The sequence below is a fragment of the Globicephala melas genome, chromosome 13 (assembly GCF_963455315.2).
Source record: "Globicephala melas chromosome 13, mGloMel1.2, whole genome shotgun sequence".
Taxonomy (NCBI): domain Eukaryota; kingdom Metazoa; phylum Chordata; class Mammalia; order Artiodactyla; family Delphinidae; genus Globicephala; species Globicephala melas.
Genome location: NC_083326.1, coordinates 79833459 through 79858950, shown reverse-complemented (window position 1 = coordinate 79858950; position 25492 = coordinate 79833459). Strand labels below are relative to the sequence as shown.

At 46.4% G+C, this 25492-nt stretch overlaps 1 protein-coding gene across 5 annotated transcripts in view; it reads right to left on the bottom strand.

Moving 5' to 3' along the window:
* The window catches only part of CCDC60 (coiled-coil domain containing 60), a 267296-nt gene that overhangs the window by 33948 nt on the left and 207856 nt on the right, over positions 1–25492 (bottom strand). For all 5 annotated transcript variants that reach the window (XR_009566464.1, XM_060310799.1, XM_060310800.2 and 2 more), the window contains 3 exons: positions 24882–25052; positions 15287–15394; positions 7379–7486 (listed from right to left, as the gene is read on the bottom strand). Coding sequence is in view for 4 of the 5 variants with exons in the window: in XM_060310799.1 (XP_060166782.1) it covers positions 7379–7486; positions 15287–15394; positions 24882–25052 (387 nt within the window). In the remaining variant the exon portion in view is untranslated. The remainder of the gene's footprint in view (positions 1–7378; positions 7487–15286; positions 15395–24881; positions 25053–25492) is intronic.

Here is a 25492-nt window from a genome sequence, read left to right as displayed (position 1 = left end):
GTGGCAAATTCTGCTCCCCTACAACCATGATGGAAAGATGTCCATAAGACACTGTAAAAGGGGGAAAATCACATGCAGAACAATATGCAGAGCATGATCCCATTTCTGTTAAAAAAAAAAAGTGTGTGTGTGTGTGTGTGTGCAGCATCAGAAAGGAGGCGGAAGGAGGAAGGACATACCTTAGACTTTAAAAGGATTTCCTCTAGGGAGGGGAATGGATTTGGGGCAGGAGGAGATAAAGGCTTTCACACTTTATATGCTTCTGAATTTTTTGGAAATTTTTAATAGAAATAGATTGTATTCATTTATTACTTGAGCAGTTTTGTTTTACACAAAAATAATGTGTGGGAAATGTTTTAAAGCTGTGGTTTTCAAACAAATTCTGTATGCCACAAAGTATCTTGGAAGTAACAAGGGTGCTTTGGTTGGGGTGGAAGTGAGTTGCTCTCCCAACCTCCTGATTCATGTAGAAGGTCCATTTTGAAAATTTTTTTAAACATTATTGGGGTTTCTATTATTAAAAAAGGATTTCTGCTGCTTAAAAAAAATAAAGGTTATAAACCACTGCATCAAGGGGAACTGCAGTTTTAAATTCATCCCAACCAAAAACATGGAATCAGTTGGAGTTACTGATCTATCAATAGATGCATGACTTATATTTCTGGTTACATTTGAGGTTAGTAGCATGGCTGGGGGAGGGGAAGGGATCCCTCGCCCCAAGGGGGAAATTGGGGGAACACTGGGAGGGCAGAGGATCAAAAGGGAGTGTGGCCAGGTTCCCCCTGCCCACTTGGGCCCCCAGGAACCCTGCTGAGATCCTGGGCCTGATCCTCTGCCCAAGGAGGCGGCCTCCAGCCACGCGGGTCCTGAGGGAGTGGGAGGGAGGGAAGGGGGAGCAAAAGTAAAGGCCAGACCTCTGGGACCAGCACCCCTGAGGGGTGGCTGGGGGAGGGGAGGAGTTCCTACACCCAGGGGGACCCATCCACGATTAGGGGTCTAGCGACGGGAAAGACCCTGGGGGAGATGGTGGGTGAGGGGCGTGAAGGAACGGAGGGGAACGGGGCCAGCGCTTTCCCTGTCCACTTAGGCACCGGGGAGCCCAGCAGGCTGGGTCTTAATCCTTTGCCCTGGGAGCCTCCCTCCTGCCACACAGAGCCCAAGCCCCACCCCACACCCCCACCCAGGGCCCCCCAATTTCCCGTGTCCCCTGCATCGGAGGGCGGACTCTCAACCACTGCGCCACAAGGGAAGCCCTGATTCTTTTATATTTTTATTTTTCCTAATAAAGCTTTTATTTTTCTAATTTTATTTTATTCTTTATATTTTGTTAGTGTTCTCTCCTTTTGGCTTGTCCCCCCCCCACACACCTTTTTGTTTCTTTTCTCTGTTGTGGTTTTATTTTACCTTGTTGCAGTTGTTTCAATTATAGTTTTATTTTTCCTAATATATTTTTATCTTTCTAATTTTATTTTGTTTTTTATTCTTTGATATTGTACTGCTCCTTTTAATCTTTTTTCTTTCTTCCTTCCTTTTTTTTTTAACTGCACCATGAAACTTGCAGGATCAGGTTGGAGGTCGGCCCTGAGCTCCTGTGGTGGGAGCTCTGAGTCCAAACCACTGGACTAACATACAACCTCAGACCCCAGGGAATATCAATCGTAGTGAGGCCTCCCACAGGTCCTCCTCTCAGCACCAAGATCCAGCTCTATCCAACTGCCTGCAAAGTCCAGTGCTGGACGTCTCAGGCCAAACAACCAGTAAGACAGGAATACAGCACCACCCATCAAAAAAAAAAAAAAAAATGAAACGCCAAAAAAATATGTTACAGACAAAGGAGCAAGGTAAAAACCTACAAGACCAAATAAATGAAGATGAAATAGACAACCTACCTGAACAAAATTCAAAGTAATAATAGTAAAGATGATCCAAAATCTCAGAAACAGAATGGAGAGAATACAAGAAACATTTAACAAGGATCTAGAAGAACTAAAGAGCAAACAAACAGTGATGAACAACACAATTACTGATATTAAAAATACTCTAGGGGTTCCCTGGTGGCGCAGTGGTTGAAAGTCCGCCTGCTGATGCAGGGGACACGGGTTCGTGCCCCGGTCCAGGAAGATCCCACATGCCACAGAGTGGCTGGGCCTGTGAGCCATGGCCACTGGGCCTGTGCATCCAGAGCCTGTGCTCCACAACAGGAGAGGCGACAGCAGTGAGGGGCCCACGTATCACAAAAAAAAAAAAACTCTAGAAGGAATCAATAACAGAATAACTGAGGCAGAAGAACGGATAAATGAGCTGGAAGATAAAATGGTGGAAATAACTGCCAGGGAGCAGAATAAAGAAAAAAGAATGAAAGGAATTGAGGACAGTCTCAGAGACCTCTGGGGCAACATTAAATGCACCAACAATCGAATTATAGGAGTCCCAGAAGAAAAAGAAAGGGTCTGAGAAAATATTTGAAGAGATTATAGTCAAAAACTTCCCTAATATGGGAAAGGAAATAGTCAACCAAGTCCAGGAAGCACAGAGACTACCATACAGGATAAACCCAAAGAGAAACACGCCGAGACATATATTAATCAAACTATCAAAACCTAAATACAAAGAAAAAATATTAAAAGCAGCAAGGGAAAAGCAACAAATAACATACAAGGGAATCCCCATAAAATTAACAGCTGATCTTTCAGCAGAAACTCTGCAAGTCAGAAGGGAGTGACAGGACATATTTAAAGTGATGAAAGGGAAAAACCTACAATGAAGATTACTCTACCCAGCAAGGATCTCATTCAGATTTGATGGAGAAATTAAAACTTTTATAGATAAGCAAAAGTTAAGAGAATTCAGCACCACCAAAACACAAGGAAACACAAGAGAAGGAAAAGACCTACAAAAACAAACCTAGAACAATTATGAAAATGGTAATAGTAACATACATATTGATAATTACCTTAAATGTAAATGGATTAAATGCTCCCACCAAAAGACATAGACTGGCTGAATGAATACAAAAACAAAACCTGTACATATGCTGTCTACAAGAGACCCACTTCAGACCTAGGGACACATACAGACTGAAAGTGAGGGGATGGAAAAATATATTCCATGCAAATGGAAATCAAAAGAAAGCTGGAGTAGCAATTCTCATATCAGACAAAATAGACTTTAAAATAAAGACTGTTACAAGAGACAAAGAAGGACACTACATAACGATCAAGGGATCGAACCAAGAAGAAGATATAACAATTGTAAATATTTATGCACCCAACAGAGGAGCACATCAATACATAAGGCAAATGCTAACAGCCATAAAAGGGGAAATCGACAGTAACACAATCATAGTAGGGGACTTTAACACCCCACTTTCACCAATGAACAGATCATCCAAAATGAAAATAAATAAGGAAACACAAGCTTTGAATTACACATTAAGCAAGATGGACTTAATTGATATTTACAGGACAGTCCATCCAAAAACAACAGAATATACTTTCTTTTCAAGTGCTCATGGAACATTCTCCAGGATACACTATAACTTGGGTTACAAATTAAGCCTTGGTAAATTTAAGAAAATTGAAATTGCATCAAGTATCTTTTCTGACCGCAACACTGTGAGACTAGATATCAATTATAGGAAAAAAAACTGTAAAAAATACAAACAGATGGAGGCTAAACAATATGCTACTAAGTAACACAGAGATCACTGAAGAAATCAAAGAGGAAATCAAAAAATACCTAGAAACAAATGACAATGAAAACATGACAACCCAAAACCTATGGGATGCAGCAAAAGCAGTTCTAAGAGGGAAGTTTATAGCAATACAATCCTACCTCAAGAAACAAGAAATATTTCAAATAAAAACCTAACCTTACACCTAAAACAATTAGAGAAAGAAGAACCAAAAAAACCCAAAGTTAGCGGAAGGAAAGAAATCATAAAGATCAGATCAGAAATAAATGAAAAAGAAATGAAGGAAACAATAGCAAAGATCAATAAAACCAAGAGCTGGTTCTTTGAGAAGATAAACAAAATTGATAAACTATTAGCCAGACTCACCAAGAAAAAAAGAGAGAAGACTCAAATCAATAGAATTAGAAATGAAAAAAGGAGAAGTAACAACAGACACTGCAGAAATACAAAGGATCATGAGAGATTACTACAAGCAACTATATGCCAATAAAATGGACAACTTGGAAGAAATGGACAAATCCTTAGAAAAGTACAACATTCTGAGACTGAGCCAGGAAGAAATAGAAAATATAAACAGACCAATCACAAGCACTGAAATTGAAATTGTGATTAAAAATCTTCCAACAAACAAAAGCCCAAGACCAGATGGCTTCACAGGCGAATTCTATCAAACATTTAGAGAAGACCTAACACCTGTCCTTCTCAAACTCTTCCAAAATATAGCAGAGGGAGGTACACTCCCAAACTCACTCTATGAGGCCACCATCACCCTGATACCAAAACCAGACAAAGATGTCACAAAGAAAGAAAATTACAGACCAATATCTCTGATGAACATAGATGCAAAAATCCTCAACAAAATACTAGCAAACAGAATCCAACAGCACATGAAAAGGATCATACACCATGATCAAGTGGGGTTTATCCCAGGAATGCAAGGATTCTTCAACATACGCAAATCAATCAATGTGATACACCATATTAACAAATTGAAGGAGAAAAACCATATGATCATCTCAATAGATGCAGAGAAAGCTTTTGACAAAATTCAACACCCATTTATGATAAAAACTCTCCAGAAACTAGGCATAGAGGGAAACTACCTCAACATAATAAAGGCCATATATGACAAACCCACAGCCAACATCGTTCTCAATGGTGAAAAACTGAAAGCATTTCCTCTAAGATCAGGAACAAGACAAGGTTGCCCACTCTAACCACTATTATTCAACATAATTTTGGAAGTTTTAGCCACAGCAATCAGAGAAGAAAAAGAAATAAAAAGAATCCAAATCGGAAGAAAAGAAGTAAAACTGTCACTGTTTGCAGATGACAGGATACTATACAGAGAGACTCTTAAAGATGCTAACAGGACACTACTAGAGCTAATCAATGAATTTGGTAGAGTAGCAGGATACAAAATTAATGCACAGAAATCTCTGGCATTCCTGTACACTAATGATGAAAAATCTGAAAGAGAAATTAAGGAAACATTCTCATTTACCACTGCAACAAAAAGAATAAAATACCTAGGAATAAACCTACCTAAGGAGACAAAAGACCTGTATACAGAAAACTGTAACACACTGATGAAAGAAATTAAAGATGATACAAACAGATGGAGAGATATACCATGTTCTTGGATTGGAAGAATCAACGTTGTGAAAATGACTCTACTACCCAAAGCAATCTACAGATTCAATGCAATCCCTATCAAACTACCAATGCCATTTTTCACAGAACTAGAAGAAAAAATTTCACAATTTGTATGGAGACACAAAAGACCCTGAATAGCCAAAGCAATCTTGAGAAGGAAAAACGGAGCTGGAGGAATCAGGCTCCCGGACTTCAGACTATACTACAAAGCTACAGTCATCAAGACAGTATGGTACTGGCACAAAAATGGAAATATAGATCGATGGAACATGATAGAAAGCCCAGAGATAAACCCACACACATATGGCCACCTTATCTTTGATAAACGAGGCAAGAATATACAATGGAGAAAAGACAGCCTCTTCAATAAGTGGTGCTGGGAAAACTGGACAGCTACATGTAAAAGAATGAAATTAGAACATTCCCTAACACCATACACAAAAATAAACTCAAAATGGTTTAAAGACCTAAATGTAAGGCCAGATACTATAAAACTCTTAGAGGAAAACATAGGCAGAACACTCTTTGACATAAATCACAGCAAGATCATTAGAGAAATGCAAGTCAAAACTACAATGAGGTATCACCTCACACCAGTCAGAATGGCCGTCATCAAAAAATCTAGAAACAATAAATGCTGGAGAGGGTGTGGAGAAAAGGAAATCCTCTTGCACTGTTGGTGGGAATGTAAATTGATACAGCCACTATGGAGGACAGTATAGAGTTTCCTTCAAAAACTAAAAATAGAAGTACCATACCACCCAGCAATCCCACTACTGGGCATCTACCCTGAGAAAACCATAATTCAAAAAGAGTCATGAACACCAAAATGTTCATTGCAGCCACTATGGAGGACAGTATAGAGTTTCCTTCAAAAACTAAAAATAGAAGTACCATACTACCCAGCAATCCCACTACTGGGCATCTACCCTGAGAAAACCATAATTCAAAAAGAGTCATGTACCAAAATGTTCATTGCAGCACTATTTACAATAGCCAGGACATGGAAGCAACCTAAGTGTCCATCGACAGATGGATAAAGAAGATGTGGCACATATATATACAATGGAATATTACTCAGCCATAAAAAGAAACGAAATTGAGTTATTTGTAGTGAGGTGGATGGACCTAAGAGTGTCATACAGAGTGAAGTAAATCAGAAATAGAAAAACAAATACCACATGCTAACACACATATATGGAATCTAAAAAAAAAAAAAAAAAAAAAAGATGGTGAAGAACCTAGGGGCAGGACAGGAATAAAGACGCAGACGTAGAGAATGGACTTGAGGACACGGGTGAGAGAGTGGCGTGGACATATATACACTACCAAATGTAAAATAGATAGCTAGTGGGAAGCAGCCGCATAGCACAGGGAGATCAGCTCGGTGCTTTGTGACCACCTAGAGGGCTGGGATAGGGGAGGGTGGGAGGGAGATGCAAGAGGGAGGGGATATGGGTATATATGTATGCATATAGCTGATTCACTTTGTTATACAGCAGAAACTAACACAACACTGTAAAGCGATTATACTCCAATAAAGATGTTAATAAAAAAAAAAAGACACACAACAAAACTTTGAAAGGGAAAACACAAAAACATGGAGAATGAGAGGAGTAAAAGGGAGCGGGAGAGGAGGAAAAAGAAGAGGAACAAATGAGGAATAGCGCTGGGGAGACATGGTCCAAGAAGGGAGTGGAGAGAAATCTAGCTGTGCTTCCAGGGCGGGGCTGGGCTAGCTGGCCAGTTTCTGTGGTGTAAATACTCCCAACGTGGCTGAATCATTTCAAGCTTCCGATGTAGAGTTGGGGAGAGATGCTGGGAGGGATGCTGGGGGGGCCGTCACCACCGCATGACCCGTATGACCTGGCTCCAGCTCACCCCCCGTTTGGACCCCACATAGTAGCACTCCTAAAGCAACCCACCCACCAAGAAACAGCAGTAGGAGGAAGGGAACCCATGGGAGCGTCCTCCCCCACGGCCCAGTCTCTTGCTAGTTACACGGCAGGTGGAAGGGCTGAGACCTACTTCGGATTCCAGCAGGTGATCACGGGCTTCATGGTGTGGTGGGTGTGGTCGATAGTCAGGGCCTCCAGGAGCCAGTGGAGGGCACAGAGCTGGCGGAAGATGGGCTCGCTGCAAAGACAGAGGGAGGAAGCCCAGGGGGCTCCTGTTAGAACAACATTCTTCACAACAGTGGCGACAGAGACAGGAGTGGTGCTGGCTCCCGGCTGGAGAGCTGTCTCCAGACTCCAGGAGTGTGGCAGCATTTCCCACGCACCAGCATTAAACTTTCCCAATGGGCTCCTGAGCTATTTATTGGCCCCATTTTACAGATGAGGGAACTGAGGCTCAGAAGAGGTGAGGAACTTGTGCATGTCACTGGGCCAGTAGGCGGCAGAGCTATGATCTGACACAAGGTGACCCCATGCCAGTTACTGGGGATTTGCATGCACAGTGGGAAGGGACAAGGGAGGGTGTCCCACAGGTAGAGGACTGGATTCAGGCAAATGAGAGGACTGAAGGAAATGAACATCCTACAGGCATCCGATTCTTCATCTGATAAAAATACAATAAATACACTAGCAGGGTCCAAAACGTCCGGAAACACAGGAAACTAGTGTATTTATTGTACTTTCTCTCCACCCCAATTAACAACTAGACCCACTGCTTTAAATTTATAAATCCTTTGCCCCAAATGTAGCTGGATGTTGAGGAAAACCACATTGAACACATGATTTGAAAATGTAACTAAAACACCATTTAAAAATAGGTCTAACCTGTATTTTCTGATTTGGGGGGCATTCTGTATTACGATGAGCCAGGCATTGGGTAGGACACCTGACACATGTTATTTATTTCTCCCCAAACCCTGCCGGATAGGAATCATTATCTGAATTTTAGAGAAGAGGAAACTGAGGCTCAGAGAGGGGCCATCGGTTTGCTCCAGGTCACACAGCTTGTTGGTGGCAGAGATGGGGCCTGAATATCCCACTCAATGCTCTCGACAACCCTATAAGAAGGGTGACTTTATTCCGTCCTCTTTGCAGACAAGGGACTGGGAGAGGTAGAGTTGCCTGAGGTCACGCTAGGATTAGTGAGGATCTGAACCCGCATCTGTTTAATCCCAGAGACGGTGCTTTTGTGGACCTGAGCTCTTACTGTTTGAGGTGCTGATGGGGCCAAATGAGTGGCCACCCCCAGAGCAAGGTCAGGAGAGGGTTAACCTGCTGCCTGCGTTCTTCCTGGAAGTGAGGGGGAGTCCTAACTAGCCGGCCCCTCCCTGCATGATTTCTCCTCTTACACTAATGGGTCAGATGCCTCCATTACCAACCTGTGTAATTGCTCTTCTCTGAAACTGACACTGTATTGATCGATACTCCCCAGGGCTCCTGGGCCTGTGCTCAGAGGGGCAGGCAGGAATCCAGCCTCCAGCTTCCAGGAAGGCCCCAGCTCAGAAGGTGGAGTGCGAGCCCTGGGGCTCAAGTGTGGAGCAGGCCCAGGCGTGTCCCGGAGAGCCCCTTGAGAGGCACCCATGTCACTCTGCTTGCAGGGGAGCTACCCCCATGCACCCCACTCCTCCGCCCCCATGCTCTGGGGCAGCCGTGTCCACCCGTCTTAGGAAAACTCGAGTCAGCAGCTCTGTCTCTCTTTTTTCATCTAGAGCGCCTTCCTTCCTTTTTTTTTCCATCCACAAGTTATTTTCTAACAATAAGCAGCCACGCATCCCTCCCTTCTAATTTACAGGACCCGCAAGCCCACAGCCTTCCCAGTTCTGTGTCTTCCCCCTTTACACCAGCTTGGTCCCTACAGGTAAGTGCATTTCGGCAGCTCTGGGTACCAACAGTAGCAGTGGCTGTCCCATGTGCCCAGCCCTGTGCAGACACCTCCCTGTACCCTCACTGTGACCCCAGGCAGTTGTGAAAAGCCCAAGGAGACGCCCCCTCTTCTGTTCACGACTCAGGGCCCCTGCAGGCCTGGGCGTGCCGTTGTGTCCATTGCGGGTGGGGAGGGATGGGTAAGGGAGTTAACTGGTGAGGTGGGATGTGCTTCGTCACAGGGGCCGAGAGGCATGTGAGCATCAGACTCATTTCTGCAGGTGACAGGAACGGGCACAAACGTGGCCCTCTCCCTCCCTTGCTTAAGATCTTCAGACTCCCTAAACCATCTGCTGTGGATTGAGTTATGTCCCGAAGTTCATATGCTGAAGTCCTAATCTCTAGTACCTTAGAATGTGACTGTACCGGGGACCTTTAAAGAGGTGATGAGGTTAAAATAAGGCCAAGAGGGTGGGTCCTAACCCAATCTGACTGGTGTCTTTAGAAGAAGAGGAGCCGTGACCCACGGAGAGACACTGGGGTACACGTTCACAGAGAAAAAAGCGTGTGAGGACAGAGCGAGAACGCAGCCCTCCGAAAGCCAAGGAGAAACGACTCAGTAGAAACCAGCATGTGGGCCCCTTGATCTTGAACTTCCAGCCTCCAGAACTGTGAGAGAATACATTTCTGTTGTTTAGGCCACCCAGTCTGTGGGGTTTTGTTATGGCAGCCCTGGCAAACCAACACCCCATCACATGGGAGACTCCCATCCACCTCCCCAGCCTCGAGTCTCCTCTCTCACCCCTGTGCCGCCACCTGCAGCCTGGTGAAATTCTGCTCTGCAGCGCAAGCTCACTGTACATACTCTCTTTGCACTGAGTTAAAATCCTAGCTTTGCCATTTATTAGCTATGTGGTCTTGGCCAAATTACTTCATTTCCCTGAGCCCCAGTTTTCTCATCTGTATAATGGCAGTAATCGTTCTAGTGAAAGTGAGGTGAGGTGCTCGGCACTGTCCTCTGCTCCTGATACACATTCCCTTTCCTCCTCCTCTGCCTCTCCGTGATTGGGTCTCAGCTCGGATGTCGCCTCCAGCAGGAAGCCTTCCTTGATTTTTCGAGCATCCTCTCTCCAAGGGGTTCTAAAGCATCCCCCACCCTACAATGTGTCCCTCTGTCCCTACATTTTGTGTCCCTGCTGTCTTGTAACTACCTGTTTACTTGTCTCTGCAGCCCACAAGCCTGTGAGCTACGGTCTTGTCCATCACAGGTATGCACAGAGTAGGCTCAATACATTTCTGGTTACTGAATGGGAGATGGAGGGAATAAATTGGTTGGGATCTGACACTTTCCAGAGCTGATAATTTGGGCACAATTCTCATATGCACAACCACAGAGATAACAAAGAATAGTAGCAACAACAGCAAAATAACAATAATAGTAAACACTTCCCATAGAGCGCTTACTCTGTGCCAGACACTGTTTTAAGTATTCTACATCCATTAATTAAAGTCATTCTCATAACAACACTGTGAGGAAGGTACTATTAGTATTCCCATTTTTCAGATGAAGAAACTGAGGTCACATAACTTATCCAAGGTCAGAAAAGGCAGCAAACAGCAGAGCTGGAATCTAAGCCCAGACAGTCCGGTTCCCGAATCTGTGCTTTAATACAGTGTTGATGTCTCTTATTATAGGGTAGAGCCCTCACGCCCTTTTCAGCAGAATAGGGTTTCATCCAATGGGTCTGGACCTTTTTTCTCTGCTTATAGAAAGTGCCTTACAACACCTGCACACAGATGTTTATAGCAGCTTTGTTCATAATTGCCAAAAATTGGAAGCAACCTTTAGAGATGTATGGATAAATAAACTATGGTATATTCCAGACAATGGACGGTTATTCAGCGTGAAAAAGAAACGGGCTACTAAGCCATGAAAAGCCAAGGAGAAACTTCAAAAGCATATTACTAAGTGAAAGAAGCCAATCTAAAAGGCTACATACTGTATGATTCCAACAATACGATGTTCTGAAAGGACAAAACTATGGAAACAGTAAAAGGATCAGTGGTTGCCGGGGCGGGAGGGGGAGAGGGATGAATAGGCAGAGCACAGAGGAGTTTTAGGGCAGTGAAAATACTCTGTATAATACGTGAGTGGGTGGATACATATCGTTATACTTTCATCCAAACCTATAGAATATACAAAACCAAGAGAGGACCCTAATGTAAACTAGGGACTGCAGGTGACTAGGATGTGTCAGTGTAGCTTCATCAGTTATAACTAACATCCCACTCCGGTGGGGGATGTCGATAATGGGGGAGGCAGGAGAGAAATGGGAAATCTCTGCGCCTTCCCCTCAATTTTGATCTGAACGTAAATCTGCTCTAAAAAAATAAGGTCTTAATGAAAAAATACAGTGCCTCAAACCCGATGATCTCTAATCTAACATGCAGTGAAGCAAACTAAAAGAGAGAGACAGAGAGAGAGGAAGGGAGGAAGGAAGGGAGGGAGAAAGAAAGAAAGAAAGGGAGAAAGAAAGGGTCCCCAGAAACATGCTTGATAGAAATCGCTCCTTTCTCATGATGATTGTATGTCAGGTCAAAGCACAATACCTTGGATTTTGTCAAATTAAAAGAGAAAGCATTTATTTTCTTAAATGTGGGGCATAATAGATGAAAACGCTGACCAGGGTGCACAAAGCCTGCTTCTAAAACCCCTGTGCTCAGAACCCTGGGGGAGCATCTAGCGGTCAGTGCATCTGAATAGCCCTCTCTGTTGAAACTGCTGTACCAACCAGAATACGAGTGGCCGTCAACATCCCTGAGAAAAAAAACAATGTTTTTTCAAAACTTTTACTAAGAGAAATCAGAAAATGCTACAAAGCACCCCATGCTGACTGCCAAGGGCAAACCCAGACGGTGGCTGCAGGCACTGTTTTGTCGCACAGTCGCTCAGGAAGGGCTGTAAGGACAGGCCAGTCATCTCTCAGAGGAAAGGAGGGGCTGTCCTCCTTCCTGCAGACTGTGCCCCACCTCTTCTTTTAAAAAGATAAAGGTCCCGTCTTCCTTGGCATGATTGAATTGACCCCCGTACAGTCAATTCAGAATCTTCAGCTGGTTTGGGGATCAATCGCACTGGGATTGAAGGGACTGACCAGGCTCAGATCCACCTCGGCTGACATGAGGACTGAGGATTTGAGAACTGACCAGGCGGGCTCTGCCCGGATGCCTCTTGGTAGAATGATGACAAAACTGCTTGGATTCTCCCCTCCCCCCTGCATCCATGCACTTCCCAAGGTGATTCTGCATCCTCTCACCAGGCGGTGGAGTCTTTCTTTTCCCCGTCGCTTGCATCTGGGCAGGCCTGATGTCTTTTCTGGGCAGCAGAATGGGGTGGAAAGGTCCTTGGTCCGTTCTGAGCCTAAGCCTTAAGAGGCGTGGAGTGCAAAGGCTCTTGTCCTCGGAACCCTTCCTGACAGCCACGGAACAAGCTCGGCTAGCCTGCTGTGTGAAGACAGCGACAGTCACTCCTGTCGCCCTAGCCAACAACCAACCAACCAACAAACCAACAGGCCTGGGCATGAGGCCACCCTAGATGGGCCAGCCTGCAGCTTACCACACACATATGCAGGCCCAGCCAGGACCAGCTGAACTGATGTGGACGAGCAGAGCCACCCAGCCGACCTGCAGACTTTGAACAAGAGTAAATGGTTGCTGTTTTAAGCCACTCCACCTCGAGGTGGTCTGTAATACAGCAATAGATACCGATACAATCATCAAATGCAGCCAGAGCCTTTGAACAGCCAAGGAGAAGAAGGGGCAGCCTTCAATCTAGAGAAGGAGTGTGTGCCTCTGTCTGCAGATAAAACTTTATTGGAGCACGGGCACATCCATTCATTGTAGCTTTCCTGCTGCGACAACAAGGTAAAGTACAGTTGACCCTCTGCATCTGTGGATACAGAGGGCCGACAGCACTGCCCCATTTTATACTCATAAAAGATTTGAGCATCACAGATTCTGGTATCGGCAGAAGGTCCTGGAACCAATCCCCCGCAGATACCTAGGGATGACTGTAGTTGCGAGAGATACCATCTGGTTTGCAACGCCTAAAATATCTACTGTCTGTCCCTTTAAGAAAAAGGTTGCTGATCCCTGGTCTAGGGCGTAACAAATAATAACAATCACCACTGTGATAATCACCACCATCACCATCATCGAACAAACCTGATACCAAGGACTGAAGAGTCAGGAGATCAGAATTCCTGTTGTGAGCATTTTGGCAGGTTCTGCCTTCTCTCTGGGCTTCAGTTTCCCCATCTGGCACTGAAGGAGGATGAGCAAGAAACTCTCCAGTCACTTCCACAGTTGATTTAAACCTCAGTTTGCTCAGACCAAAGGAAATGGGGGTGGGGCCTAGGAATACACATTCTCCCAGGCATCTCCTTATTTTGCTATCCCCGCACCCAAGCCCAGAGCCCCAGATGATTCAAATGCAAGTGAAAGCCTAAGAAACACTGATTTACACCATTTGGTTTCAGAGGGCTTGTCCATGGAAAAGAAAGGCAAAAGCGCAAGTGTTTCCATGGGACGTTATGAGAAATTGCAAAGACTGCTTTGGCAAGGAGATGTTTTAAGAACATCAAGCTGAGGCTGCCAGTTGGAATGTCCCTGAACAAATAAGTCTATGAAGAAGCCAGTCCTAATATTCATCAAAGGGAGATAGGAGGAAAGTATGGAGTGGGGCTCAGCAAAAGCTGAAGTATTAGCAAGGGGTAGGAATGTGTCCAAACACGTGGTGGTGGTGGGGATGACGATGGCGATGGTGATGACGACGCCCGTGGTGTTGGTGACAGCGCCACCTTCCACCCACGAACTAGGTGCTCTTATTAAGGATCTGCCATCTTGTCTTACAGTTTCACTCTTGCATTATTTTACTCTTCAAGTACATGAGACTTGGCTGTCCAAATATATCACTAGCTCCTCAAAGGTAAGGCCTTGGGATACACCTTCTGTGTCATGTGTGGTGGTGAGAGGTCAGGCTTTGCAGTCAGACACACTTGGCTTAAAACCCCAGTGCGGCAACACACTGAGCTCTGTGACCTTGGGCAGGCTAGCACACCTCTCTGAGCTTCTGCTCTCTCATCTGCAGGGATGGGATAATAATACACCTACACAGAAGGGCTGCCGAGAGGACTGAGACAGTGCCCACAGAGCAGTCAGTGGTGCTATTTTTACTGTGCACACTGTAGGGGCCTAATAAATACTTGACAAATGAGCAGACAGAGTCCAGTGCACCATGCTCATTGGCCTAAAGTGGTTCTTACGTGGGAGGGCTGGGGGTGTGGCTGTGATTTTGCCCCCAGGGGGCATCTGGCAATCTCTAGAGACATTTTGGTTGTCACAGCTGGGGAGGGGGGTGCTACTGGCACTAGGGGGTGGCGGCCATGAATAGTGCTAAACATCCTACAGTGCACAGGACAGTCCTTTCCAACAAAGAAGTAATTGTCTCCAAACGTCAATAGTGCCGAGGTTGAGCAATCCTGCCTTACAGTCAATTTCTATCTCTGTGCCCGAAATCTCCCAGCTGAAAAGTGCTAACTAGTGAAAAAGAAAAAGCTGGGCTTAGAATTCTCTGGAACAGATAGGAGGGGAACAAGGTGTCAAGGTTTCGGAAAGCCCAAGTATTCTTTGGAGGGTTGGTTAGCCCCTGTCACATCACGCAATGAAGAGTTTGTGCCTGGGGTCGGCTCAGAAGGCGGCAGGGGCTTCTCTGGGAAATAGCTCCTTGAGTCTTGGGGAAAACATGTCCCCGGAGCCCTGGGTGAGACATCTTCTAGGCACACGCTGCAGACAGATTTTATCAGGCTTTGCAAACTATTTGACATTAGTGTGTCTGGTGTGGTAAGGGATGGAATGACTCAGTCCCAGCTGGATTGCCACTTAGCTCTAAGCCCCCATGTTTGCCTTCTGTTATTTTTATACACCACATAACACTGCTGGCCCCAGGCTCCCTGTCCCTTTTCAAGAGGACCAAGGAACAGCTCGACAGCTCCCAGCTGTTTGAGTCATTTGACCTTGGCTTCGCATGATAAGCAGATGAGCCAGAGGTGGGGCTACTTACACGTGAGCCTCAGGCAGCGAGGGCGCAATGATGCAGCTGTGCACGGGGGTGAACGGACGCAGGAGGACTCCCATCCCCGCCTTCTTCATCTTCTTGTCCCCGTTTGCACTGAAGGTGAAGCAGAATGAGAGCAGCAGAGTGAGCGGGCAGGAGCTGTTTTAAATGCCCTCTTCTCTCGTCAGGGGTTGTCTGGCAAATATCACCGGGCACCTGCTGTGGGCCAGGCAGTAATTCCCGCTGGAGAGATGAAGGTTCTAGATGCAGCCAGTAAGCAGAGCATATTAGACCCCCTTCTCTCATGGAACACATATTCCCATGAAGGAGCAAATAAGATAAATCTGGCAGCTGTGTGGTATACTGGTATAGTAGACTAGCGGTCGGATATGTTTTGTTACCTGGTTAGACAAATATTTATGATGTTGTGGGACATTTGGTCTATGTCATGACTACTTAGTAGCAGGAAAGCCATTGACAGAATGTAAGCAATAAGCAAATGGCAGGGTTCCAATAAAACTTTATTTACAAAACCAGCCTGGGGGCTGGATTTGGCCCATGAGCTGGAGTTTGCTGACCCGTTCCCATCCCCACCCCCACTAGACAGTGATACGTGCTATGGGGAGAAAAAAAGAGAAGGGGGCTCAGAAGGGCTGGGAGAGCTGGGGCTTGCAATTTTCAATAGAGTGGTTGGGGAAGTTATCACCGAGAAGGTGACATTTGATAAAAATCTGCAGTGGAAGGGAGTGAGCCATTCAGATGTCTGGGGGCAGAGCATTCTGAAGAGAGGGAGCAACAGGTGCAAATGTCCTGAGGTGGGACTGTGTTTTAGAGATGGCAAGGAGGCACATGTGGCTGGAGTAAGCAACAGAGAGAGAGGGAGGGAAGGATGGAGAGAGAATGGGGGCCTTGCAGACCAGTGCGAGGACTCTGGCCTTTTCCCTCAACGAAAGTAAAGGACTCTGAGCTGAAAGAGGACATGATGTGACCAAGGATCCCTCTGGCTGCTGTTTTGAGAATGGCCGATGGTGGGAGTGGAGGGCAAGGAGACCAGTGAGAAGTATCACAATAATTTCAGCTTGAGAGAGGAAGGTGGCCGGCACCCAGGGTCCTAGCGACAGGGAAGGTGGGAAGTGGAAATGGCAGGTGCACACAGGGCAGGAACTGCCTGGAGTCAGCGGCTTTTATTTGCGGTCCTTTCCTTAAAGGGGCTTCTCCCAACTCTCCAGACTGCTGACTCACTGGCTGGATGAACCAGCCGTGAGACGTGGGGATCTCGAGCTTCAGACGTCGGCACAAGTGTGCCCTCAAAGATCAGCCATGACCAGGCGTACCTCTCTGGAAGCCCATCCCCTGCCTCACAGAGAATACAGAAGCTTCCTCTGAAGCCAAAACCATCTGGGGGAAGCAGGGGTGGGCGGGGGGGTGGGGAAAGGGATGTTCAGAGAGGAGAACTGCCCAAACAGGCGGTTCATCTTTTTTTTTTTTTCTGTACGCGGGCCTCTCACTGCTGTGGTCTCTCCCGCTGCGGAGCACAGGCTCCGGACGCGCAGGCTCAGTGGCCATGGCTCACGGGCCCAGCCGCTCCACGACATGTGGGATCTTCCCGGACCGGGGCACGAACCCGCGTCCCCTGTATCGGCAGGCGGACTCTCAACCACTGCACCACCAGGGAAGCCCAGGCAGTTCATCTTTGAAACCACTGGACATTTATCCAAAAAAGACTGTTTCAAAGTGAAAAATATTAAGTTACATTTAATACCACAGTTAAGTTTTTCTTTTCAACACCATCGTGGAGTAAGTCATTTCAGTTAGAGAAAACGGGGTTTGTTTGTTTTTTCCTTTTTGGCATGCCTGGGTCACAGGGTATATATTTTTTGCCCATGACCAAATCTAGCCCATAGGCATGTTTTAATAAGCCTACTGTGTGCGTAATGGAATTGTCTATATTTTAAAATTGGGAGATGTCACATAAAGATGGAAAAGCTTTGGTTCTTGAAGACTCGAAAGTTCTTGCCACTCTGAGTAAGAGTTGGGTGTGGCCCAAGGTCAAGATCGCTGCCCACTTTGCACTAGGTGGTGCCTCTTGGGTTGCCTGAGACTCAAAAACCCCTGGCATCTCAGTCCCAGCTTGCCTTACATATTTATGCTACCAGTGTGCTCCTTTAAAGCCTTGTAGTTTCTCAGCCCGAGGAGTTTAATACTGATTGAATCATTGACGGGTTCCCTGATTCATTCACGTCTACCCATATCTATGGAACATCTCTGCGCTGGGGGCTGTAGGTGCGGTGATGGAGACAGATCCAGCCCCTCCCCTCCGGAGCTTAAGAGCCTCCTGGCGGAGACGGGCTTTACACAAACACAGCTGTGATAAGGCTGAGTTGGAGAGTGTGTGGTGCTTTGACAGACCCAAACAGAGAATCTGGCTGAAATGGAGCCAGGGAATACTTCCTGGAGGGAGTTGTGTTAATTTAGAAACATGGGCCTCAAGTTTCTTCTAATGGGAAGGTGGCTTTATAGCCCCCATTCCCCTGGAATCTTGGCTTTCTGAGTGGCTGGGCCAATAGAATGTGTCGGAAGTGGTGTGATGCCAATTTCTGGGTCCCGGCTCCAGGAACTGGCAGCTTTTCCTTCTTATGTCTTGGGATGATCACTCTTAGCACCCAGGCACCACCATGCTGGGAGGAAGCTGGCAGCCTGTGAAGAGACTCATAGGGAGGAGGACCAAGACTGCGGGCTCTCAGTCCTGGATGAGCTCAGAGCTGACAGCCAGCCCCCAGGTGCCACCGTGTGCACGAGTTCTCTCAGAAGCAGACACTTTGAGCTGCCCCAGCTAGTGCTGAATCCCTCCCCACTTAACCCTACTCAAATGGCAGATTTGTGAGTGAAATAGATGTTTGCTGTCTTGAGTTAATAGGTTTTGGAGTGGTTGCTCACAGCAACAGTAACTGGAACAGAAGTAAATATTGAGCTGAGATCTGCAGGTTGAATGGGAATTCAGTAAGCAGAGGGCAGAGGGAGAGGCCCTGGGGAGGAGGGAGAGGGGGACAGTGTGGCTGGAGGGGAAGCCAAGGGCTAGCCCATCCAGAGCCTTGTAGCCCCTGCTCAGACTTTTGTCTTTATCCGATAAAGAATGGTGGTCACTGAGGATTTTAAACTGGGAGTGGTTTACATCTGGAAAGCTCGCTCTGGCTTAGCGTGGGGAAAGGAGCCAGAAGAGGTAGAGGCAGCCATTAGGACGTCACCTTCCTCCTGGGAATTGGAGGACAATCTTGGGGTCACAGAGCTAACTAAAAAGTAGGACCAGAATCTAGGTCCCCTGCTTTCCATTTCCACAGGCTCTTTATTCAACCCTAGAGCTGAGGAAACCACAAGCCAGTATGTTGGCATGCCCAGTGGTCTAAAATACGGGGAAATTAACCCAACTATTACACGCCTTAATCTCTTGTTTTATGTCTCGTCTCAACTGCAAACATAAGACAAGTTCTACCCGTTGTTTTTTTCTCCTTTTTCAGCCGAACCTGCAGCTGAGAAATGAGGTCAATGAACACAGTGGGAAAGACTGCTTGCAGGCCGGAATCTTTGGGGACATGCTTGATTTTCTTTTTTCCCTAGTTTGTCAGACTTAAAATTTTGGTCTAAAAGAACTTATCCTATGGTCTTAGATCCAGAGGGGGGAAAAAATCCCTTTTGCTTTTAGAATGTGCAGGATCAAATACTGTGTTAAAAAAACAGTTCTAAATGAACACTTGTATTTTTGATAATTCTGTGATTGGAATTATATTTATAGAACATAGCTCTTACATGTGAGATGCCTTCTAGCCTGCCTGGAAATTAAGATTTTTAGCCATAGATCTGAGGGTTTTAAGTAATTGAGGGCCAGAGAGATCAACTTCATTTCACTGCATAATAATAGCTAGCAATTACTAAGCACGTCTCATAAGCCAGGCTCTGTGCTAAGTGTTATTTCTTTTAATCCTCATAACGAATTTGGGAGTTTGGTACCATTCATAAGGGTGTAGAGAGAAGAGGCTCAGAGCAGCACAGCGACGACCTGCCCAAAGCTAAACAGTTGTGTGCGGGAAGTCTGGGCTCGAACCCCAGCCCCGTGCTCTTAACCACTACTCCCTACTGGTAGGGGTAATCTCCCAGTGCTATTTTATAACCCCTGCCGCCCCCACGTGCATTTGATGGCTATGTTGCAATAACAGCCTCCAGTTTTATTTTAATGACCAGCCTTGCACAGCTCATGGAATCCACTGGATAAGTCATAACCAGAACAATGCCCACGTAGGAAAGATCTCATGCATATTTAAACTTATTAAACTTTAAATATACCATGTCCTGCACACTGAAACATGGATCGGAGAGGGAAGAACTGTGTTCTGTGACCATGGATTAAAAACCCCATGTAAACAAGGGCAACGTCACAACCAAACTATTTAAACAGTCACGGGAGGATCTGTACAGATGCCACCTTCCCCAGAGCCTGTCTGTTTGCCCAATAATCTGGGCAAAAAGTTCCTGCGAAAAGAGCCACTAGTTCGTTCCTTCTCTTTATTCTAGAGAAAGGCTGCCAGGTGACTAGTGCCCCTAGAGGTACCAGACTCAGAGAGGGTCATCGAGGCTCTTAGATGACACTAACGGCAAAACTTGCGCTGAGCTCGTTGGACCTTCACGGAGAGGGTAAGAACCCCTCGGCTCACTGAGTGGCTTTCTCTGTATCCTGCGCCTCTTCAAGGTCCCGTGAGGACACTTCAGTGGGGTCCACCGAGTGGCTGGATGGAGGTGGCTCAGGTCATGACTTGCCTGCTTTTATTTTTTTTTTCATTCTGAAAATCATATTTCTGATTTTGGCAATAGATAACACCACCACACCCTCCTTCTCCAGCCCTGGCCTTTCTAACCAGACATGCGGGCTGCAGGATTTCCGGCGGGCTGATACAGATGGGTCTAACCATACCTCTTTTTTTGTCACCCACTGAACTCCCAATCAGCATTAAAGACCCTGCTCAGGAGTCACACTTATGGGAATTCTTTCCAGATTTCCTTTTCACCCCCTAAAGCTGAGCGGGTGGACATTGTGAAGTAACAGAAAAAATATATATATATATTGGTCTCTGCCCTCACTTTCTGGGCACAGAGCTCCTAAAACCCTTGGAATTTCCTACGTGATAAAGAGTACCAGGGGCATCTCTTGTTTTAATATTTGGTCTTAGACCCTGGATCCTGACACAGAGCTCCCAAATCCCTTAGAATTTTCTGGGTGATAGAGGTGTCTTTTTCTGGGGAATGGGGCAACTCTTGGTGGGCTCCTGGATAGCTTTAGGATGGGGGCTGGTCGCCAGAAAGACCAAGCCATGATTAGAAGCTTGGACCTCTCAGCCCCACCCCCAGTCCTCTAGGAAGGGGAGAGGGGCTGGAGACTGAGTTAATGACAGAGCATGCCTATGTGATGAAGCCTCCATAAAAATCCCTGAAGTACGGGGTTTGTAGAGCTTCCGAGTTGGTGATCACATCCAAATAATGGGAGGATGGCACTCCCCAACTCCACAGGAACAGAAGCTTCTGTGCCTGGGTCCCTTCCAGATCTCACCCTGTGTACTTCTTGATCGGGGTTCTCATCTGTACCCTTTATTATGTAATAAAATGGAAAATGTAAGTCAGTGTTTCCCTGAGTTCTGTGAGCCATTCTAGAAAATTATCAAACCCAAGGAAGGGGGTCATGGGAACCCTGATTTATAGCTGGTTGGTCAGAAGTACAGGTGACAACCTGGGACTCGTGACTGGCATCTGACGTGGGGGGGGGGCAGCCTTGTGGGACTGAACCCTTAACCTGTGGGATCTGATGCTAACTCCAGGTAGAAAGTGTCGGAACTGAACAGGATGGTAGGATGCCCTGCTGGTGTCGCAGACATTTGCTTGGTGTGGGGGAAAACCCCACACATCTGGTGTCAGAAGTATGAGTGTGATCATGGTGTGAGAGTAAAGGAGAAACACGTGGGAGGAGTGTTCTTCCTTTACAGACACACTTCAGGGCACTGGAGGTCCACCCCATGGTACTGTGCTGTGGCACCGCATGTGGTAGGGACTGTCCCTCAATCCTTTTCATATCTCCGTGCCATCAGAAGGCCTGCACGCAGTAGGTCTTCAAAATACAAACGGTTGGCTGTACAATGAGAACGGGCCTGGGTCAAGGTCGTCTCCCATTCTCACCCCTACACTTACTTGGAAGTCAGGATAAAGGTCCAAGACATAATGCACTAAGGGACCATGGGTATTTTACTGAAGATCTTCTGGGGAAACTGAGGAATGGATCTACATGTCACACTATGAGGCAAAACCTCGTAAAAACCGTCATTAGACATCTCCGTTCTCTCCCACTGTTGGCTGCCTTTCCTTTCTTCTCTCCTCCGAAGGGTCCCTTCCGCTCACACTCTTGGCCCGTCTCCTGAATGTCTCCATTCTATCTGTCAGGGAAGCCTCTCTGCTCTTCCTGTCTATCTGCGTATTCACTTGAATACACTTGCTCACCAAAGAAAGCATCTCCTTGGGATGCTGACTCCTTGGAAGGCATGTGGTGGGGATTGTAAATCATAGATATTTTCTCTAGTCTCAGAATGAATGAATGAGTTAATAAATGAATGCACAAATGGTAAGCTAGCTTACTTAGACCAACCCATTGGGTAAAAATAACCAAAAATGCTGGACAAAATATTTTTTCAGAAAGAGTGGCAAAGGGACTTCCCTGGTGGTGCAGTGGTTAAGAATCCGCCTGCCAATGCAGGGGACACGGGTTCGAGCCCTGGTCCGGGAAGATCCCACATGCCGCAGAGCAGCTAAGCCCGTGCACCACAACTACTGAGCCTGTGCTCTAGAGTCCATGAGCCACAACTACTGAGCCCGTGAGCCTAGAGCCTGTGCTCCACAACAAGAGAAGCCACAGCAATGAGAAGTCCGAGCACCGCAACCAAGTGTAGTCCCCGCTCACCACAACTAGAGAAAGTCCGCACACAGCAACGAAGAACCAGTGCAGCCAATAAATAAATAAATTTTAAAAATAAACAAAATAAAATAAAAAGAGTGGCAAAGAGCCAACAACGAAGTGGGAATCTCTCGGCCAAAACTAAAGAGAGACTGGAAACCAGAGAGGTAAGGCGGCCTGGGAGCTGCTTTGGTCCTAAGGACATTTGCCAATTTAGAAAAGGTTAACTTTCCTTCTAACAGCTTCCCAGGGCAAAGAAAAAGCATAGTCCATGGTCTGCACAAATGAGGAATCAAAGAGAAGACCCTTCTTAAAATAAGCTGGGATTCCCAAGGGCCAGACTTTCAGGGGAAAGGTGACTAGAAATATACCAGCCCTTCATGGTCTCACACTCAGGATTCCCACCAGTCACCGGGAACCCTGAGCTTTAAGAAGACCTCCAACCACTAGTGTCCAGCCCCCTCACCCCCTACGCCAGGGCCTCACAGACCAGAACTCCCTCCTTTTTTTTTCCATTAAGTTGAAATTTACATAACATAAAATTAACTGTTTTAAAGGGTGCGATTCAATGGCATTTGAATTGATGGCTGTACAACCATCTCCTACATCTAGTTCCAAAACATTTTCATCAGTCCCAAAAGGAGATCCCACACCCGTTAAGCAGTCATTCTCCATCCCCCCACTTCCTCAACCCCTGGCAACCACCAATCTGCTTCCTGTTTGGGATGAACCTCACACAAACTATGGCAAGTGAAAGGAGCCAGGCACAAAAAGGTCCCATATTGTATGGTTCCATTGGTAGGACCATTGTTTTTAAGACGTACACATGCATATTTCTTTATGTTAACGTTGTGAAGAATTTGGGAAACGGTGCATTACCTGCTGTGGATTCCATTTCCTCTTTAGCCGGCAACATGTCAATTTGGGTTCCTAAAAGCAGCCCTAGCACAGTAACTCTCAACCTTGGCTTCACATGGGAATTATCTAGGGGAGCTTTAAAAAGTACTATGTCCGGGGGCTTCCCTGGTGGCGCAGTGGTTGAGAGTCCGCCTGCCAATGCAGGGAGCACGGGTTCATGCCCAAGTCTGGGAAGATCCCACATGCCGCGGATCGGCTGGGCCCGTGAGCCATGGCCGCTGAGCCTGCGCGTCCGGAGCCTGTGCTCCGCAACGGGAGGGGCCACAACACTGAGAGGCCCGCGTACCGAGAAAAAAAAAAAAATACTATGCCCGGGTAACACCCCCAGAGGGTCTGATGTAATGGGTCTGGGAAGCACCCTGGGCACCAGGTGATTCTAATTGTGGAGGCAGGGCTGAGACCACTGCTCTAACAGGGCAACGGCAGGCCATTTCTACCATATATATTTCCCCTCTTCCTGCTTCAGCACCTCCTTTCCATCACTGATTTGTGCCTCGTTTGGTCTGCACAAGCTAAGTAGTCCGGGAGTTTGTTGCTGCAGAATGTAGCAGTCCGTGAATGCTGGTGTCACTCAGTTTGGGACGTGGGGGTGCTTTCCAACTATGACCTTAGTCATAGGGGGAATTATGACTAAGCCTCATTCTTAATCTCTAAAATGGGGCTAATCATAGTATCTATCTCATAGGAACGTTTTGAAATTTTGACAAAAAGACGTGCACAAAGCACGCGGTAGACACTCATAAATTAGTGTTGTGTGTGATTACTAGCATGATTGCTACTGTTACGTGAATGGGCATTTCAGAATGGCCCAGTCTGTTGATGGTTCTCTCTCAGCCAGAGGAAAGACCTTTACGAAAAGAGGGAGGCTACTGATTCAACAGACCAACAAGCCTTTTTTTGGTCCACTTGCTTTGGGTGGATACCGAGCTACGACCTGGGGTTTCAGAAGGTCTAGAATAGGGATACTGATGTGGAATAAAACAAAGTAGTGTGGGGCTTCCCTGGTGGCGCAGTGGTTGAGAGTCCGCCTGCCGATGCAGGGGACGCGGGTTCGTGCCCCGGTCCGGGAAGATCCCACATGCCACGGAGCGGCTGGGCCCGTGAGCCATGGCCGCTGAGCCTGCGCGTCCGGAGCCTGTGCTCCGCAGCAGGAGAGGCCACAACAGTGAGAGGCCCGCATACCGCCAAAAACAAACAAACAAAAACAAACAAAAAAAACAAAGTAGTGTGCAAACACATTAAGGGAACTCAGAGTCCAAATGGGCTCTGGAGGTGGTTGGGCTGAAATCTGGGAAGGATCAGGAGAGGGCAGCATTTAAGCTGGGCTTTTAATGATAATTAGAACCTTAGTTGGAAGAGTACTTAAGGCCCAGAGAACAGCACGGGAGAATGCCTAGAGGTAGGGACAAGCCTTGGAATGAGAGGGAAAGAGGCACACCTGGGGACCAGCAAGATTTCTTGGGTAGCTCTTGGCATTGGATGTGAGGACAGACATATGTAGTAGAAGATACCTCACTGAATACCAGGAGGTGAGGCTGGCGAGGCAGGTTGAGCCAGACTAAAAGAAGTCATTAGACACCAGCCTAAGAAGGGGCTCCCCATGTGAGACAGCTGCCACCCCTCAACCCAACCAGGCAGTGTTCCTTCACAGTGGTCCTTCCCAAGACCACTGGTGCCACGGTGATGGTGTCTACTTACGTCAAAAGAATATCCCCGTACTGGACATCTGACATCTTTTTGGCTGGTTGGAATATATTTCTTCCTTCCTCTTTGAGTTTCTGAAGTTGTTGTTGCTTCTTTTTCAATGCACTCTCCTCCCTCAGAATAGTAAAGTAACCACGGCCAATCTTCACCCACTGAATCAAGATGCTGGAGAAAGAGAAAGAGAGAAGAACACGAGTTGGCTATCAGTGGAATGTCTTACTGTCTTGGGACTGAGAATCCATTGAAGGGCACTCTCGTGCCCAGTAGCAGGAGACCTTCTGCCTTTAGAATTCCAAAGCCACAGAGACCTGAGCTTGGATTATGGACCCACCTCTTACCAAAGACCTTGTACCAATTATCTAACCTCTCCTGGTTTCGGTTCCATCACGCCACAAACATTTATTGAGTGCCTACTATGTGCTAGGCACTCTGCTGTGTCCACTGAAATAAGCATAATAATTGACACCCCAGAGAATTAATTTAATTGGCGGCGTTTTTATTTTGTTTTGTTTTTCATGGTGTGTCTCAGATTCAGTGAAATGCGGTATTTGAGTTTCTTATACATATGTCACCGGAAGGTCACCAGCAATCTTTTTCTAAATTTA